The sequence below is a fragment of the Opisthorchis viverrini genome (assembly GCF_000715545.1).
Source record: "Opisthorchis viverrini unplaced genomic scaffold opera_v5_26, whole genome shotgun sequence".
Taxonomy (NCBI): domain Eukaryota; kingdom Metazoa; phylum Platyhelminthes; class Trematoda; order Opisthorchiida; family Opisthorchiidae; genus Opisthorchis; species Opisthorchis viverrini.
This window is the reverse complement of record NW_008751683.1, coordinates 1,213,318-1,230,933: the sequence shown is the minus strand read 5'-3', so window position 1 is coordinate 1,230,933 and position 17,616 is coordinate 1,213,318. Positions and strand designations below refer to the sequence as shown.

Here is a 17,616-nt window from a genome sequence, read left to right as displayed (position 1 = left end):
TAAATCTAACGCAGCTGCATTTAAGGACACATGCACATATCTGTAAGTTTTTTTCGATGAAATGAACCAATGATGACAAATTTTTCTTGAATGTATGTGAATCCAAGAGTACCCTTTAGCTTCCACTGGAGGTATCGTTCCCGCAGCAAAGTTCCCTTAGTCAAGTTGTGACTGAGAGATATGTTGATGTGAACTTCCACAAGACAGGCATGTCCTTGGAGATGAAATATAGTGTGATTTATCGTATACTACTTGTCGCTGACTTCCGCACTGCCAAGAAACTCTTTTTTTCGGAAAAACTCACCGACATATTAATCACCTAGCTTAACTTTTGATTTTACCAAAAGGGTCTGGGAAAATAATCAGTGAAGACAAGATGCAGTCAGCTTACATGATTTGACTTTTTGGGCAGTGGGTATTTCGATCATCAGGAGTAATTCAAGCCTGTACTCAGGTTTCTGAGTCAAGTCATACTTTCAGGAGAAGGTCCAGACATGAAATACAAAAGGATATCTCGATTTTCGACGCTTTGCTTGTTAAGCTTCCCCCATAGTGTTTTCTTTCTGAGTCGTGCAGTGCGTTAGTCTTAAATGAAGCGAGATCTGAAAACAGTTAATTTTAAATGAAGAACTCCATTTTATAGTGAGAAACACTGAGTGGTAGCGGAGCGCTCTGAACTGCTCACAATAATGGCGCTACAAGCGCAAGGTAGTTGTCATTCCTACCCAAATGAGAGCATGCTTACCATCTGGAGGAAGTATTCTCCGAGTCAGTTTGCAGACAATAAATAACGCAGCTTTGTGCAGTAAAACTTGGAATGATGCCGATGAAGCGGCTGAGCAGTCGACAAAACGCTTTGCTTCGTTACTTTGAAGGAGTTTGGAAATTGTGCTACTGGTTAAATAATTGTCATGTAGTTTGCTGCTATATTCATTATGCGGCACCTTCATGAAACCATAGGCGATAGGGGAATGGGAAAATTGGTACAGAATTTCGCAGTGTGGGTTGTTTTCACGATGCAACTGGACTAACAGATAGACGTTCACGTAGACTACCTCCTACCATACCAACCTATGTATGTATTTATCCAAAACGGTGCAATTTGGGTTCAAGTAGAACATAAGGTTGATGGAAACTCGGGGACAGCGCCTACCTGATAAGCCCCAAGAAGGGCGAAACCGGTCGTGGGCCGTCGAAGTGCTTTCAGCAACCTTGTGAGTAGTTTGTTTTATGAAAATATACTGCGATATCTCGAATATCCTACCAACTGAAACATGAGGCTGCCTGTGTGCAGCACATTCAGTTGCAGAAATCGATGAGACGTTTCTCTCTTTTTTCTCATATTCTCCCGTTACCCTTTTACACTCGTCGTTTGCATTCACTTTTTAAGTTTCCGACCATGCTCTTCAAATAAATGACAATATTGTTCACGGGCTGTTTATGATATGGTCAATTGCCACTGACTGCGCACGTTACCTGACAGAAAACACACAAACGACTATAGACTGCATAGTTTACATGGTAGTAGTTTTGTTGGCTTTCCAGTAAAACTACGAAATTGACACTTCAACCAAGAGCATCTGGTTGTTCGTTTATCCCCAAATCACTTGGAGTCTACGAAGTGAGAAGCCTGACCATCGAACATAATAGCGCCTTTTCGCTTAGAGTAAACAAGTCATCGATCAGTCACGTGAATATGTGATTAGTTTATAGGTCATTTGTGAACAAATACTGTTCGTCTACTGACTCTAAACCAATGATTTGTAAGCACTGAAGGTTCATGTGTTTACAACGGCGTCCTCGTCAGTTGTCTGAACATACTCCAGAGTAAGTTCTTACTGAGTGCCTCGTCGGCATACCAGTTTCGTTCCCACGATATTTTCACCCGTAGGGTAACGGAAACTGTTCAGTTGTGTAATTATATACTGTAGTGATTATAGACACAAAACTGGAATTACCGTGACAGTGTCGTGCAGTGTTATCAGTATCTGTGTTGACCACTTGCTAGGAAGTCTAAATTTCAAAAAAAAACATACGATTTAACGGATGCCACCACTTCGGCCTGTGGACAAAATTAGCTACGGTGGCTAGAAAAATTTCCGCGTAGTTTAGATTACTATTGTTTCCACCGCTTTGCAAAACATTGTAAGAAATGAATATATGAATCCAGTAGGACTTCGCGAATACTCACAAATGCGATAGACAAACAAAAGTTTCGTGACAGGTACGGGTGTGACAGGTATGTGGGTACTATCGGACCTCACTAGATCCTCATTCGCTATACCGATGGAATACTTGTATAGACCCAGTTTCCCTGAGTATCTGTCATCGAGCAAATGACAACCGCGTCTGTGAGCGGTCTTGTTTGGCCCGCAAATTTGGACTGAATTATCGGCCGTCAAAACAGACGAGCAGGACAGAGGTTCGATCTTGGGTTCATAGCCTAGCAAACTCCCATACGGTTTATAAAGCCACGAAGGCTAAAATGGGTAATTTGGAAACAGTTTGCACTGGGGAAATACGCTCATTTGCAAATCATCTTGGTTTTCACAAGAGACTCAACTGAATCTCTCGTTTATGGTATTCTACAACTGAATGTACTGCACACAGGCCGCCTCATTGATTCAGTTGGCACGATATTCGAGAAATCGCAGTATATTTTCATAAAGGAGACTACTCACAAGGTTGCTGTCGAAGAGTTTTCAGCAAGGTTAAAGTAAAGAGAGTGGCCATCGCCAGTGAGAGGGTAAGAAATTACCAAGATACACTCATTTGCAAACAAATTTGGTTTTGCGAGAGACTCACCTGGAACCCAGCTGAATCTTTCGTTTGTGATGTTTCAGGGCAACTGAATGTGTTGAACCAGGCCACTTCATGTTTCATTTGCTACGATATTCGAGATGTCGCGATACATGGAAAGGGTAAGAAATTGTTTTTCCTACGTTGCTTTCTGTGTTGACAACTCTAATGTCGTTACTGGTTCCAAAAAGGGAGACTTTCTCATAAAGATTACAAACGGTGATTCACAAATATCGCTAAAATACAAACAATGAAAACCACGACATCCGAATGTGTCGACTTATATCAACGTCATTCGGGGCAGTGAGTTTTAGTTTCTGGACGACCTTGCATTAGGGTTTCCTCACATTGTATATGATATAATATAATAATATATATAATATAGTATAATATATATTACATTATATATTGTATATTGTATTATACATTACGGAGGGAGGTAACTCTAACGACTATCATGAGGTGTATTCTGACTGACTGACTTTCATCTAACAAATATCATGTGTAGGCCGTAAAAAACGATTCGAACCAAGGGTGTATGTAAGAGCAGACCTCACTGTCTCCCATTTTCATTGGTGTTTCAGAAACATGAATAAGATCGCATGTTTTCTATTAATCGCACTGGCTCCTCGTAAGTGTTCCTGTCTACCAAACTGTGAATTCAAGTCTCACCACAAGTGCATTTTTATCACAAGCTAAAAAACTAATTTTCTCTTGTGTTTTCCAAAGCACACATTCCTGGCGACAATTTTGTGGGTGTGAAGAAAGGAGAATGTCCGTGGGCGGTAAGAGTTCTAAAACTTGGTGGCGATGGCAAAATCACAGTTTTCACGGGCAGTCTTATTGACCCATCATGGATTCTGACTTCCGCATCGTGCTGTACGCAGTCAGAATCTAACCAGTACAGGTGGAAAGTATTGTTGAGCGCCACTTGCGTAAGTTCAATTTAGGATTCTATTGGGCCTTGTACGAAGGTGCCATAGTCAGAACAACGAACCACACAAACAACTTAATCCTCTTCTACTCAACAGCAAACCATAGTAGCTTCAGGGTAAGTCCGACAAAAAGAGAACCCAGTAACTTGTTGTCGCCCGTTCGGTCATGTGAATTCAGCATGTTCACTTTTGCATAGGGGCTTGTCTGTTTATTTATGAAGGTTGGAACCAACAACACAGGGTCCACGTCGCGCATCAAAGTTATTGGATAATTTTTGTTTTTCTCACCTGACTCTAATAAGGAAGAACGAAATGGGGATAATTTTGCTCAGCAAACGAAAGGTAGGTTTAGTGACCGAACCTGGAATGGAGGCAATCATGACATAGGATCATAGCTAGATAGTGTACGAATTTTCGACCTCATTTGGGCGTTATAGCTTTTGAAACTCGAGGTTTGGGATAGACTTCTGTATGTGTCACCACAATGGACTTATCTTGCATGATAATCAGTACAGATTTGCCTCTAGATTTCATCATGAAGATATGTAAAAAGTTTTTTTTGTCTCCATCAGTAGTACTGAGTGATTTCTCAAAGTCCATGGATAACCTACTAAGGGTTGGAGTGGCCTCAGATAGACTTGGTGATCGGGGTGTAATGTCAACCAAATTGTTGTACAAGTCGGGAACATATTAAATATGATTTCGATCAGATTTCGTTCATCTGATGGAAGTGGAGACAGTGGTGGGTTTCCTCAGAATCGTAAACAATTGTACCACAGCATTGCGGAGCGATCTGCCGAGGTCTAGAGACCAACCACCCAAAATATCTAGGCAAATTACTTTGTTTGATGTATTTGGTAATTTGACTGGCTGTGTTTCCTGGGTTATATCTATTCATTCAACGCACTTATTGTAACCACCCGATTATTTCAATTCATTCCGTTCCATCAATAAATTCTGAAATTGTGGCTTACAATTGTGGCCTTACGATTTTCCCATGTACTGTGCGTTGAATAATGGCCATTAAAATAGTCCACACCAGCATTTCACACTGGGTTTCTTCATTCCAGTCTTGGAAAACGATTAGTTCATTCGTTCCAGGCAATAGTTTTCAATTTCCACATTACATTTTGCTCTTATTCGACCGCGACATCTGTCTGTGTAGCAGTTCGTAATGGATACATAATATCCTTTCTATTCAGAATAGAGCTGGATGTATTGCATTGCATTCCAAAACCCGAATACAACATCAAAGATAAAAGTGAGTGAATAGTGTTCATCGCTTGTTTATGTCCCATTTTCGAGAGTTTTCCGAAGTCTGTTTTGCCCTAATCCATTCCTGTGGATTTTCACACATGAAAGCGTTTGAATCATGTACGGAATGGAGGTACAACGCAGCCTGACTCAGTACTACTTATGTAAAGCCTTTGTAAGCATTTCAGCACCCTAACAAGTTTAATCGAATAGACCTAGTCTCAGAGTTTCCATAAATCCCATTTTCTGTCTAAACAGTAAATTATCGGAGTTTTACACACTATGGTATAGTATCTTGATGTGAACGATAGGCTCAACTGAGTATCAGTTGAATATCTTTCCAAAGGAAGATGAGGCGGTCCGCGTGGAGATTATCTTGAACGGTTATCCATAGTTGTTTTGGTCTCGTCCACGTCATGTTGAAGCTGCATGTAGTTACTCTCGCACCACATTTTCTTTATAAGAAACTCCTCTTTGAACAATATTCCAAGTCATACCTATTTTCATTCCTGCATATAAGATGCTCCTCTCGAATGAAAAAAATCCATGAAGGAACACTGATGACTTCTATTACTTGCCAGTTACTTTCTTCTGTCATCAGATGAAAGACATTCAGACAGAATCATCAACTTTTGACCAGCTAACTGTTACGTACGTTTTCCCAACATACTTATTTTCATATCCCGGCATGACCATTCAGGTTAGTCCATACCATATTGAGGAAACACTGAACTCCCGTTAGAACACATCAAAACTGTCTCCTCTTGGCCAGGCAGAATCTGATATCGGATCTTGTGTGATGATCTCGTTACCACTATCCCATTGGCATACGCGTACTATTACGCTTAGATATACAAGCGTGCTCGTACTTGAATGAGACATCCGGTTTGCCTGACGAGTCCATATCCATCAACTGATCTGCTCTGTATCATTTGGTGAGGAACTGCAAAGCAGTTTGAATAAAAAACAGTTAGAATGATTTAGCGGACAATGAAGCTGATGCAACTAAACAAGAGGTTCGTTGATGAATGTTCAAGAGTTTTCAGCAAACTGCGGTTCTTGAGTCAGCAAGGTGCTTTTAACATTTTACGGAGTGATCACAACTTTAGTCTACTGGGCCATCAAATAAGACAAGTGACAAACCAGTCATCGGATACGCTTCTTAGAAAGATGGGGTCACGATGACACCAAACCATAGATGGTAGGATTTCGATTCGGTGTAGAAACCAATGAGAGTTGCGCTCAAGGCTATCGAACTTACCTCTTCAAAAAGAAGAAAGTGCTCAACACAATGTTTCGAACAAAAATCAGCACTCTTAGTGTCGTCCAACTGTATGCAGCTCTACGCTCATTTACTGGAACACTCGGCGCAGTACGCATTATACACCATTATACATCATTTAAATTCAGAAGTTTTCCTAACCGACAGCATCCAGAGATGGTTTCTAGACGAGGCCGTCCTCTAGTGTTCAGTCAATGAAGACCATGTTGAATTTGGGTGAAACACTTCGTAACGCTGGTATAGCCTTCCTTGATCCACCGATCCTGCTGAATCGAGTGACGCTTGAATTGCAAAAATTGGTAATAAATAGTGATCTTGAAAATACTTGAACACACAGATAGCAGTCATTGCATCGCCAGTCAAACTCCGTCAAGCAAAAAGTGCATTTTACCGGTCAAAAAAGGGTATGCACGAAGGGCAGCCCAGTCTGTATTTGGGTTGGTCCCCATTTAGCGGGTCCATAATGTCCAGTATACGAATAAACGGGGATAAGAGCGGGATGAAACTCTCAAAACAATCGGCCAGCGTTGTTCTCCTTGGCTGTTCATAGACCCATAGCCTGTTTGTGGAGACCAACCTTGCCAGCCCCGAGAATCAGCGTTTAGACAAACTTCATTGTAGCTTCACAGGCATCGAAGCTTGAAGTTAATTTCTCATGCAAACCAGACCGTACATCATCATTAAGAGTGTCGAAATCTGGTTGCTATTTATAAAGACCAATAAGACATGCGAGTCACCCTATGTGTACATCAGCAGCATCGTTCTGTTCGGTAAAGAATACCCTCGAAAACGACCGTTTATTTTAACCACCTGGGGGGAAAGTCACGAGGCCAGCGACCGGAGTACCTGAGATTCAATAGGATGGTAATACGTACATGAGTAAAACAGATCTTAAGTCGAATCGACTAACGACAAAGATCCTTCAACCTTCATTTCATTTGCTCTTAAGTGACTTTTTAGTCTCTCGAGGTTTTTTAAGGTAAGAGAACAACAAGCTTAAGAATCTGACAAGCTATTGTCACACTCCCTTGGTTTGGAAGATGCTGTGTTTAAATTTCCCCCAAAGCGTCGATAACATTTCCCAAAACGTAAGTTCTATAATGGACCACTGAATTTGAACGGTTTGTGAAATACTCGAATTCTTTAGACAGATTTACAGTTCTCTTGCCATGTTGGATCTGAAGCTTTATGGTCAATTAATGGAATTGACTGGAAAAACAGTTACGTTAATAGCACACCAGTTCGTAACCGACTACTACTGGACAAACCAAGGAAAAGTACTGGCCGACATCGGTTGCGAAGTTAAAGGTTGGATGATTTCAAAATAATCTGCTTTCTCGAACACATTCCAATAAGATTGCAGGAAAATGTTTGTTTATTTTTGTCACTGACTTAGCATCAGTGCTACCGAGACCGTACTTCAGTTTGAAGGTGATGAAATCAGATATCCTGTACACTCAAAGGTCTTTACGTGCGGATAGTTTTTGTACTGAAAATTGACAACTCAATGCAAAAAAGCGAAAGTTTCGAAAGCTCATTGCCAATGTTCTTGTTTGACAGAAATAATTTGCTCCAAATATACTTTCTTCTTCAGAAACATGGGGCAATGATATCGGACTGGTTCAGCTGAAGACCGCGGTTAGAGGCAAAAATATTCATTTAGCAAAACTGCCAAAAGCTAAGGACGAAGCAATTGAAAGGCTGGGGCAAATGGGTGGATACGCACCTTCAGGAATGGCGCAAGCGTCAAACAAATTCGTCAAACCAGTCGAAATGCCCGTTTATCCATCTGGTATATGTCCTGCATTTTACTGGTTAGGAAGACAAGGATATGGGTTTTGCGCCGGAAATCGTCAAGCAGCAGATGTTACACAGGTACTCAAAACTGAGCTCGAATATTAAGGTATCTTAAATAATGTAGAACCAACAAGATCGCTATGAACTAAGCTGTGGTTGCTTCTTTCGTTGCAGAGCGATCTTGGTGCGGGATTTGTTATCATGAGAAAACCGAGGGTTATTGGAGTGGTCTCCGAAATTATGCCACGTGGAGTTTTGTACAGTCCAGTGTATATGGTTAAAGTTTGGTCTCACCTGGACTGGTTGACAAAAACTATGAATTCTCAACATGAGTCGACAGACGCCCTCTGATTGAGCCAAATGAAGAAACTTCCTCCATGTTTGTATTCGTTTCGAAACAGTCATATTTTCGAATTTTTTCTCATTTTTACTTCATATGTTAAAACAACGACAGTTGCATTTTACTCGGTCCCATTTTTGTTCCAATCAAGCCTTCTGGGTAAACATATAAGTGTTAGCCTAAATTTCTTTGATTGGCTTGTCGGCAGTGAGCGATAATGCCAAGTTTCGAATTTGCAAGACCTCATTTTTTTGAATTTTATACAAGGGCGGGTTTTAAATCAAAGCAACTTAAGGAAAAGGTGAAAACAATAGGATAACGAGACAGGAGTGAAGATGTACTTGATATTTGTACGCTGACAAGCCAAAAACAAACTAGGTTTTCTAACATACTATGTGATAAACGCAATCGTCTCTAGCCATCTTTTCAAAAGATAACTCAGATCATTCAGGCAATAGGTGATATCGGTCTTATGGGACTGCATAATGTTGTAAAATGCCACTTCGGCCACAAAACTCATTGAGGCATATCAGTGGGACCCGGCTGTCTTACCAGACAATACTTGATTTATAGAGACAAGTTAGCACAATTTGGCTTTAAATGAAATTTACTTGATCAAGCATCTTCATCATCACCATCGTCAGCTTTAATAACCGCGTACTTGTCGTACAAAGATATAGTTAGTTTAGTTGAATCAGGTTAAGTTGGAAATGTAACGGAATATAGGCAGCTCGGTTTCGCTGCTTGGCTGCTGGTCTGTACGCCGAGATTGGCAGTTGGATAGCAGACGTTTCCTCGTCAATCGATGTGCTATTTTCGATGCACAGCATTGACGATCCCATCTAAATTTGTGATGAAACTCTTACAGTTTCCAAGCTGGACGAACAGACAAGCACCCCAGCTGCCGAGATGTATTCATCCATTAACAGCAATTGGACCATGAGATGCCTGTGCACAGTTGGACAAGCACAGTCGGTCCACGTGCGTCCAGCGTGTGCTGGTGGCATGGCGGTAGCGCGCTGGCCTAGTGTGCTCGGAGTCTAAATATTGGCACGGTTAAGGGTTCTAATATGAACAAAACTTATGTCCAGTGTTCCTTCCCATTGTTGTGAACTCATAGCAGTAAATGCGCTAGGATAGGAGGAGGAATGTTGATCCAAGGGTGAATTCTACAAAAATTGCAATCACTTACATCGGATCCATGTCCGCTGACTGATCTCCGGGGATTTGTGATGTTGCCTTGCATTTTAACACAGATTTGTTAACATCAAACCAACACTACTAATCTTTCTTCAAATAGTGTCTGGAATCTAGCTAACTCTCGCAAATATTTTGGCTCGGTGATATTAGGTCATGTGAAAACGATGTTTCGGGACGTTAGTTTCTTGGAATACCACATGCTGAGAAGCAGTACTTAAAAGTTCACATCCCGGAAAACAACGTGCTCCGTGAAGTATATACTGGAACACTATACAATGGACGTTTAACTCGGAGGCATCTCAGCTAGAATTTTTTTATAACTCATGGGTTTCTAGAATCAGGACTTTTCGAGCACGGGCTAGCATCACTTAATGTGTGGATGTAACACAATACCTAAGGGTAGCCGAAATCCCTCTGACAGCTCCCGAACGGTTCCGCCCTTTATTTGGCTTATCGGGTTTCCTTCAATTTTGTGCACTTATGGTTGATGTAGAGTACAAAGTTGATGGGAGCCCAGGGTAGCCGAAATCCCTCTGACAGCTCCCGACCGGTTCCGCCCTTTATTTGGCTTATCGGATTTTCTTCAATTTTGTGCACTTATGGTTGATGTGGAGCAAAAAGTTGACGGTAGCCCATAGAGTGAGCCTTCCTGATGAACACCAAGCTAGACACGACAGGTCGTGGGTTTTCGAAGAATTTCCAGCAACCTAGCAAGTAATGTGTTATGTTTATAAAGTGTATTGCGATATCTCGGAATATCTCACCAAGTTAAGCATGAGACTGCCCGGTGCATCACACTCAGTTGAAGAATTACATCGTAAAAGAGAGCTTCAGTTGGGATTCATGTGAGTCTCCCGTGTTAACCAAATGGTTATGCAAACGGGTGTAATATTTATTTATTTATTCTTTTAAAATATAATTGAATCCCACCCACGGTGCAACTTGGTTTGTCGGCGATAATGCTCCTTTGTAATTTTACTTCTGGTTCTCAAGGCCTCGTTACGGTCACGTTATTACGTGCTACGAAGTAGGGTCGCTTGGAAAGGGCATAGGGAACGTGGTCAGGTGAACCTAACGGGTCAAAATGTGTGGCCAGGATGTGGACCGTGTGGATCGTTTTTTCGGTAAACTTGCAGTTGTGTCCCAAATAAAATATCCAGAAAATTGTGGCAGAAACAAGAGAATATTTTTCATAGATAGAGCTGTAATGAAGCTGGCCCATACCGGTTGTCCATCCAGTGGGCAAGGTTGTTGCAATCTCTGCGATTTTCAAATGGCCAAGGCGACAGTGAGTAAGTGTCTTAGGTATCTCAGTCGGTAGTGTGTCGATGTGATGTGTTGGGGATCAGTGGTTTGGAACCTATATGTCTGTATTTTGTGAGTAGCTGCTTATTTATCTATTTTCACAGATACTGCCATTGGGATACCATCTCTGACAGGTGTACACATTGTAGTCCTATTTCAAGTGTGGTGTTCGTGATAGTCGCTTTTATAACTGAAACACAACTCAAGACCTCAGAGACTACGGTTATAAGAAAGACATCGAGCAAACCCAGGAGGAAGCCATGGTCTGAATAATGATTAACAAACTGTCTGTTATCACTGTGTAAAAAGAAATACATAGCTTACATTTCATCAACATAAACCAGTCAAAGATAACCGATCCTTTCTAGATTGAGATAAAAGGGCATCTGACCAACGCCCTCCTCCGTTTTATAGACTTCAGTGAGGGGTGTTTTTTCCGTTGAACCCTTGTCTCCTCAGCCACGTTAAAAACTGCGTTTGCTTGCTATCCACTGACAAATAAGTCCTTATTAATGATGGCCTATGATAAGCAAATCCAAGGTTTATTGTTGAAAAGTAACCATCTGCTCATGTCCTCAAAAGAACTCAACTGTAGGCATCACGAAACATAACATAAGGTCAGCTGAAACAGCAAACGGCGCTCTGTACGTGAAGTATGGACAAGCGATGCCGTTATTCCATCTTGTCAATCTATGAGTGGATGCTCTAGACCAAAAACAAATTATTCATGTTAAGAGCTCACCTTAACTGGGTGCCAAGAATTAATTTTGGATTGACCTGACCGAAACGTATTGCTATTGCAAACAACCAACACCAATGTTGGTACTTGCTTGTTGTTTTTTTGATATCTCTAGTTAACGAACACACTAAATGAAGAATTGTCTTTTTGCGCTGTTTACTAGCTTGATGCGTTCCGGCACAGACAAATTGACTTTGCATAAATAAGTCGGGTAGAAGCAAAGGACTGAAGCTGCATTTCAGGTGTAGAAGCCCCAAGGACTATCGCCCCAAGGAATGGTGATAATTTAGTTTAAACGGAGCTCTGCTGAGGCTTTTACGCGGTGGCCACATGATGCGGATCTTTTGATCTAGATTAGTGACGCCATATCCTCTCTGGATATGAGTTAATCAAACCACTGACCAGCAGGTCATGACTGAGGAGTAAGTGTTCAAACATCCTGAGATGCGCACTACTGATTAATCCCAACAAGGATAAAACTGTTAGATAGCTTCTGTCAGCTTTTCATCATACATCTAATTAGCCTACAGAACGAAACCTCCATTTAAATCCCCAAGTCTCCTCACACTATAGACAGTTCATTTTGTTTACGTGGTGGGCGGTTTGATCACGGAGCGCAACTATGCAATTTTGCGAAAAAGAAACCTGTAAATTCATTGAAAACGAACTGACCTCTAGCAAATGCACATAGAACTGGACCTATCTGATGGAAAGCCTGGAAAGACAGTTCCAATTGTCACATTTTTTTCCTAATCGACACTGCGGAATCTGCCGTCATACGGTCTTCACACACACGGTTTTTTGCCTGAGGAACAAACACAGTACAGTGGCTGACATCCCAGTGGGGTCCGCGGTTACATTCTGGCTACTATTTTCGCTACTCATTAGTAGTTAAAAGTTACGCAGATCGGCTCGAGTCCGTGCTGATGGCTTTGTGAACCACAATATAGTCCACAGAACATGAACCATGAACATATCTGCGATATGCTTCAACTGGATGCGATGCAAAAAGTTCACCATCCCTTTTGGGTTGTCACAAAACACGAGGTATCTGTGCACATTTTCTGGACGCAATATATTGAAACTTTTCAACAATCAACGACCAGTTTTATAGTTCCTGAGGGTCTCAGGATAAGTTTTTCATTCCAAATAATACATCGATATTTCAAATGTTGTACTGGCTGAAACGTGAGATGATCCTTCTGTAGTATAATTGGTTGAGGGACATCATCAAGAAATAAGTCTGCTTGGATTCTGTTGAGTTTTCGTTTAACTCAAACTTAATTTGTAATCGGGTGTATTACGCCGACTGCTTATAGTCTGATGTTTGAGTGAAACATACGGTTGGTAGGAATTCCGAGACTCCGCCCTGCCTAATGAGTTCAAAGCAGGACGAAACCGACAGTACGCTGTGAGAGAGCCTTGAACAAACTAGTAAATATTACGTCATATTACTTAAAAAGTACACATGATTTTATGGCAGCCTATTTTCAAAATAATAATCTGATTTTATTCCCTGCATGGAATATGGGAAAGTTGTGAATGGTCGACTTTTGTATCGCCATATTTTCTGTACTTAACATGCCGAATCGGCTTCGTGGCTCAGAATATTTTTCATCCCACTTGAGGCTCGATACTACTTAGTGTCTCTTTCCACAAAATGAATACTGTTTAGTTCAGGCAAGTAGATAGAACGACGTTCGGTATAACCTCGTGACCAAGTTGTCCGAAAACAAGGTTTTCCAACTGAGACCTCAAGAAAAGGCAGCGTTTCACCAGAAGACTTCAAATTTGAGGTTCTACAACACTCAGCGCCAGTGATAAAACCCCTGAGTTCGTTAGTTTAGTAAAAACCCTTGATTATTGATAAGTTTTCGAATTCTTGTTTCACAGATATCAAAGCTAACTCTCAGGAAATGTCTTTGTCCCTTTTCATCCGATGCATTAGCCTCTGGTTTTTTCTGTTATCAGTTGTTAATAATTACAGTTCATTCCAGACACTGCCGTCATTCGACCCGCCTGTAACCACATACTCCAGACTGCTCGCGTGGGCGCTTGAGCGTCAAGAACAACGTTGACTAACAAAAGCGCAGGTCCGAAACTGAGCGAGCAGATGATACACTCATCCAGAATTCATGGACACGATATCACTGTATAGAAATACATCGTATTTTAGGTCTGGGGAATCTTTGCAGCGTATACGTATTCGTTGCAAAGACAAGATTCAAACACCGTATTCCGCTCATCAAGCGATCGGACTCTGGTCCTTTTAGCTGGATGTTGACAAGACAGTAGTGAGCACCGTAAACCCATAGCGCGTGTCCTGAGAACATCGAATGAGCGATACAAAGTAACTGCTTTCCTAACTGATTGGTTGATTCGGCTGCACCAGTTGAGTTGACTCGGCTTGCATGTAATCTGTAGGTAAGGTGATCGACTGTGTCGCTGTGACCTGTTTGCTTGGGCTGGATGATAGCACAAGTTAGACAGTGCATGACCTGTAGGTGAAGCACTGAAAACTGTAACGAACGACTTTGATTGCTGTGGTGAGTGTCATCTGTAGGGCTGGTGTATAGGGCAAATCACACAGAGTTCAGCGACATTGTGGTCTTGGAAACAACCAACCTCTCTCCCTCCCGCCCCCAAAATTTCATTCATTTCCCTGTCATTAGCTGTAGCGACTTGATCACCGTATCCACCTGAATGGTTCACGTTTGTCAAACTGAGGTAGAATGAATCCGATATAATGAATATTTCCAAGGTAGAGTTCAATCGCTCCACAAGCGGAAAGCTTTAGACAGACGACGGCAAGCCGTCCGATCAATATGCTACAATGTGCACGTTTCATGTTTTATGACTGGTATTGTACCAGATCTAGACAAGATTATGGGGAAAGATACTGGATTTGCAGTGTGGCGCGCGAATCTCGGTTACCCATGTAAGCAATAATAAAGGGTATCAACACCACATTCAGAGAGTTTCTCACATCACGCGATTCCCTGAGCCTCTGGTTTGGTAGTAGGAACATGGATGGCTCCATGTTCCCTAAAATTAAGAGTATCCGCTAGTCTTGCTTCACCCAACAGTACATTGTCGTCAGGATGTTGTGCAGAGGACTTTGGTTCAGAATTCTAATTGTCTTTCTGTCTATGTTTTTAACACCCTCATAGAATGTTGCTCCGCAGACAACCTTGAAGTACACAATGGGGGGCACTTCTATGCATCACCGTTTGTTGAATGACTGCATTACTGGTTTGCTTTATACGATGCATGCACCAGTGCAGTATACGGCTTCTAATTCCTTTCCACCTTTCAATGTTATCTTTTAACCTTTCTTCCAGACCACTTGAGCATTCCTTTTATGTGGATCGAGGCTGTAGACTAGCCAATCACATGTGTACGGTGTATCTACCTACTGCATCTTATTCCTTAAATCTGTCGCTTTCCGTCCGCTATTCAAACCCCGCCTCTCGTCTTTCGTGCAGCTTTTGGCGTTTGATTTTTTTTTGCTGCGAATTCTCCGGAGTACGTTTCAGCTAAATTGTCGATTGATATTCGCTGTACTTCGGAAACTCGAACGGAAAGGATCGAGTACACTTACCGGTTTATGGCACCCTCGTCATCTACGTGCTAACAGCTACCCAATTTGTGATTCTGGGGTTAGTGTGGCCCTCTGCCGTGGAGTTGTTTATTAGAAAACACCAACTAAACAGTTGCAAACTACCGGACATGAAAGTTAACATCTCATGTGCATCTTATTTATAAAAACCGTATATCCGTCTTCCTCTCGAACCTTCCTGGGTATTCACTGACTATCAAGCAATTGTAAACGAATGCTACAAAGCGGTCCCACAAATTACGTAATAAACTCCAACTTCCGACAGACGCGAAGCGAAGTTACGAATAAACAGGTCACTCGCATTCCTCAACAGTGGTATCTACCGCTACACTAGTATAGCCGTGAACTAACCGGTCTTACGTTCACCAAGAAGGGTTCAGATATAAATCTAACAGCTAGTGACTTCAGTGCAAAGTTAGAATGCTTAGTTCGATAGACTGAGATCTTAGTGGGGCATTTCAATCATAATTCAAACGTAATGCTAATTTGTGCTGACTAGTTTCTTCTCGGTAGTACATTGTTCAGACACAAAGCATGCCTTTGTCCTGCATAACACTATTCTACTGATGACAAACCACGGAGCCAAAGTGATTATATCACCCTCATCTGAAGAAGATGCTGGTGAATCCAGGAGTGCATGGGTTGAGTTGCAACCAGTATGAGGTGATCCAAGATAGCGTTGGAAGTACAATATACGTGTATGTATACATGTTTATTGAAGTTGCATCGCTGTCACCTTCGAATTGCGTCAGGAGCGCCACACATACAGCCGATTAACAACAGCTGTTTCTGTTGTTTTCGAATGGGTCTTTCCTCCGTATACAAAATAGCACGTCAAAGCATATTCCAGCAGAGGGTAGTGCACTACTTACTCTAAAGCCTCGGCTCGAATCAGCGTTTACGACAAACTATCCAAACGTTTTTCCAGAAGTAGTGGAATTCGATGAGGCTGCCCTCTGTCATCCTTTGTGTTTAGTTTGGAATTGATACTCTATTAAAACACACTCAAAGAGACCGGACATCCTATTATTGGTGTCTCTACCCGATGTGCAGTTCATGTGTTTATTTCGCTGCTGTCCTATGGTGTATAATTCTAGGAAAGGGCTTTGTCCCGATTATTCCCATTATTTTAACTCAATGTTGCTGTATCGTTTTTTCAACGTGGTGCAGAAGCTTGGCACCAGTTTGAACTACCGGTGAGTTTCCGTCGATGATAATAATGAAGGTAACAGCGGAATAAACAGTTCAACAGGTTGATTTCATACCCCACAAACGTCTCTCTTGAAATAAGAGCGTCATTTAGCTCTCAAGCAACACTTTCTCTCAGTTGAACTCAGTAGTTAGGTTGCCGATGCACCACTGTCAGCCGAGGTGACATTTTCAGCGCGTTGCCATGATGTGAACTGGGCTGTGGCATCATTGAGGTACGAGGATTATCTGTGTGTGTGTGGTTCCGTGCTTACTACTGATCGGGCCTGATCTAGGGATAAGCTTGTTTGGCGCGTTCATTGCCATTGAATCACATAAAATTTTACTGCCATTGATTGACATCCACGCGGTCTTTGACCATGCATTCTCATCTTAGCATTTACTATAGACACTCAGGGGGTCGCTGGGCTTGACCTCACGGGGTGTCAAACTGTTTTTTGTTGAGATGGGTGGGTTATTCAGCTTTATTTGCTTACTTTGAGTAGACTAGGTCCAGTTCGACATGATTGGACGAATCCGTCGTAGAGTAATCTGCTGCCGAGAATTCGCTTGATTTTCTGATGTCTCTGTATGTTTTCTCCAACCAAGAACTTGCGAAAGGGGTAACAACTACCTCGGTGTAGCTGACGCGCAACAAGAATCGATAAATTTCCTGTAAGATTCCGAATGAAAACACACTTCAGGCTTGATGAATAAATGCACCAGCACATTAAGTAACATGCAATAATACTTCGGGAAAAATTGTGGTGGCAAGGATACCGAGATTAGAGCGTATTTTCTCACTTAAATGAACCCCATTTTCCTCTCCATGTTAATAAGAACTTGTAGTAGCTGCTTCGGTGTGTCAGTTTGGACGTGTGTGTGTCCGTTCGTCGTTCCACCATCGATCTGGCATGTGACTTGAGTGGCTGATTGGATGTGTCCGATTGGTTGGCTCGCGTGAGCGCTGTGGGTTGACTGGATGTGTGACTCAGTTGTTTTGCTCGCCTGCCACGATAGCGGACCAGTTTGGCCGCGTGTACTCAATACACCGGTGTCCATACTTACATGTCCTTCTGACTTACTGTGAACTACAATAGAACTAACAGTTTCCAAAACCGCCGTAGTATAAAACAAGCGACTACGATTATACAGACT

General features: G+C 41.9%; 2 protein-coding genes across 2 annotated transcripts in view; one reads left to right on the top strand and one right to left on the bottom strand.

Moving 5' to 3' along the window:
- The window catches only part of T265_02275 (hypothetical protein), a gene marked incomplete at both ends in the record, with an annotated part of 17,162 nt that extends 14,286 nt beyond the window's left edge, over positions 1-2,876 (bottom strand). Inside the window, 2 exons of the mRNA XM_009166479.1 lie at positions 1,959-2,013; positions 2,806-2,876. Coding sequence (XP_009164743.1) covers positions 1,959-2,013; positions 2,806-2,876 — 126 coding nt within the window. The remainder of the gene's footprint in view (positions 1-1,958; positions 2,014-2,805) is intronic.
- T265_12967 (hypothetical protein) overlaps positions 1-17,616 on the top strand; it is a gene marked incomplete at both ends in the record, with an annotated part of 26,485 nt that extends 8,869 nt beyond the window's left edge. The window contains 8 exons of the mRNA XM_009166516.1: positions 2,480-2,710; positions 2,844-2,921; positions 3,384-3,430; positions 3,529-3,734; positions 4,944-4,995; positions 7,865-8,145; positions 13,545-13,672; positions 17,559-17,616. Coding sequence (XP_009164780.1) covers positions 2,480-2,710; positions 2,844-2,921; positions 3,384-3,430; positions 3,529-3,734; positions 4,944-4,995; positions 7,865-8,145; positions 13,545-13,672; positions 17,559-17,616 — 1,081 coding nt within the window. The remainder of the gene's footprint in view (positions 1-2,479; positions 2,711-2,843; positions 2,922-3,383; positions 3,431-3,528; positions 3,735-4,943; positions 4,996-7,864; positions 8,146-13,544; positions 13,673-17,558) is intronic.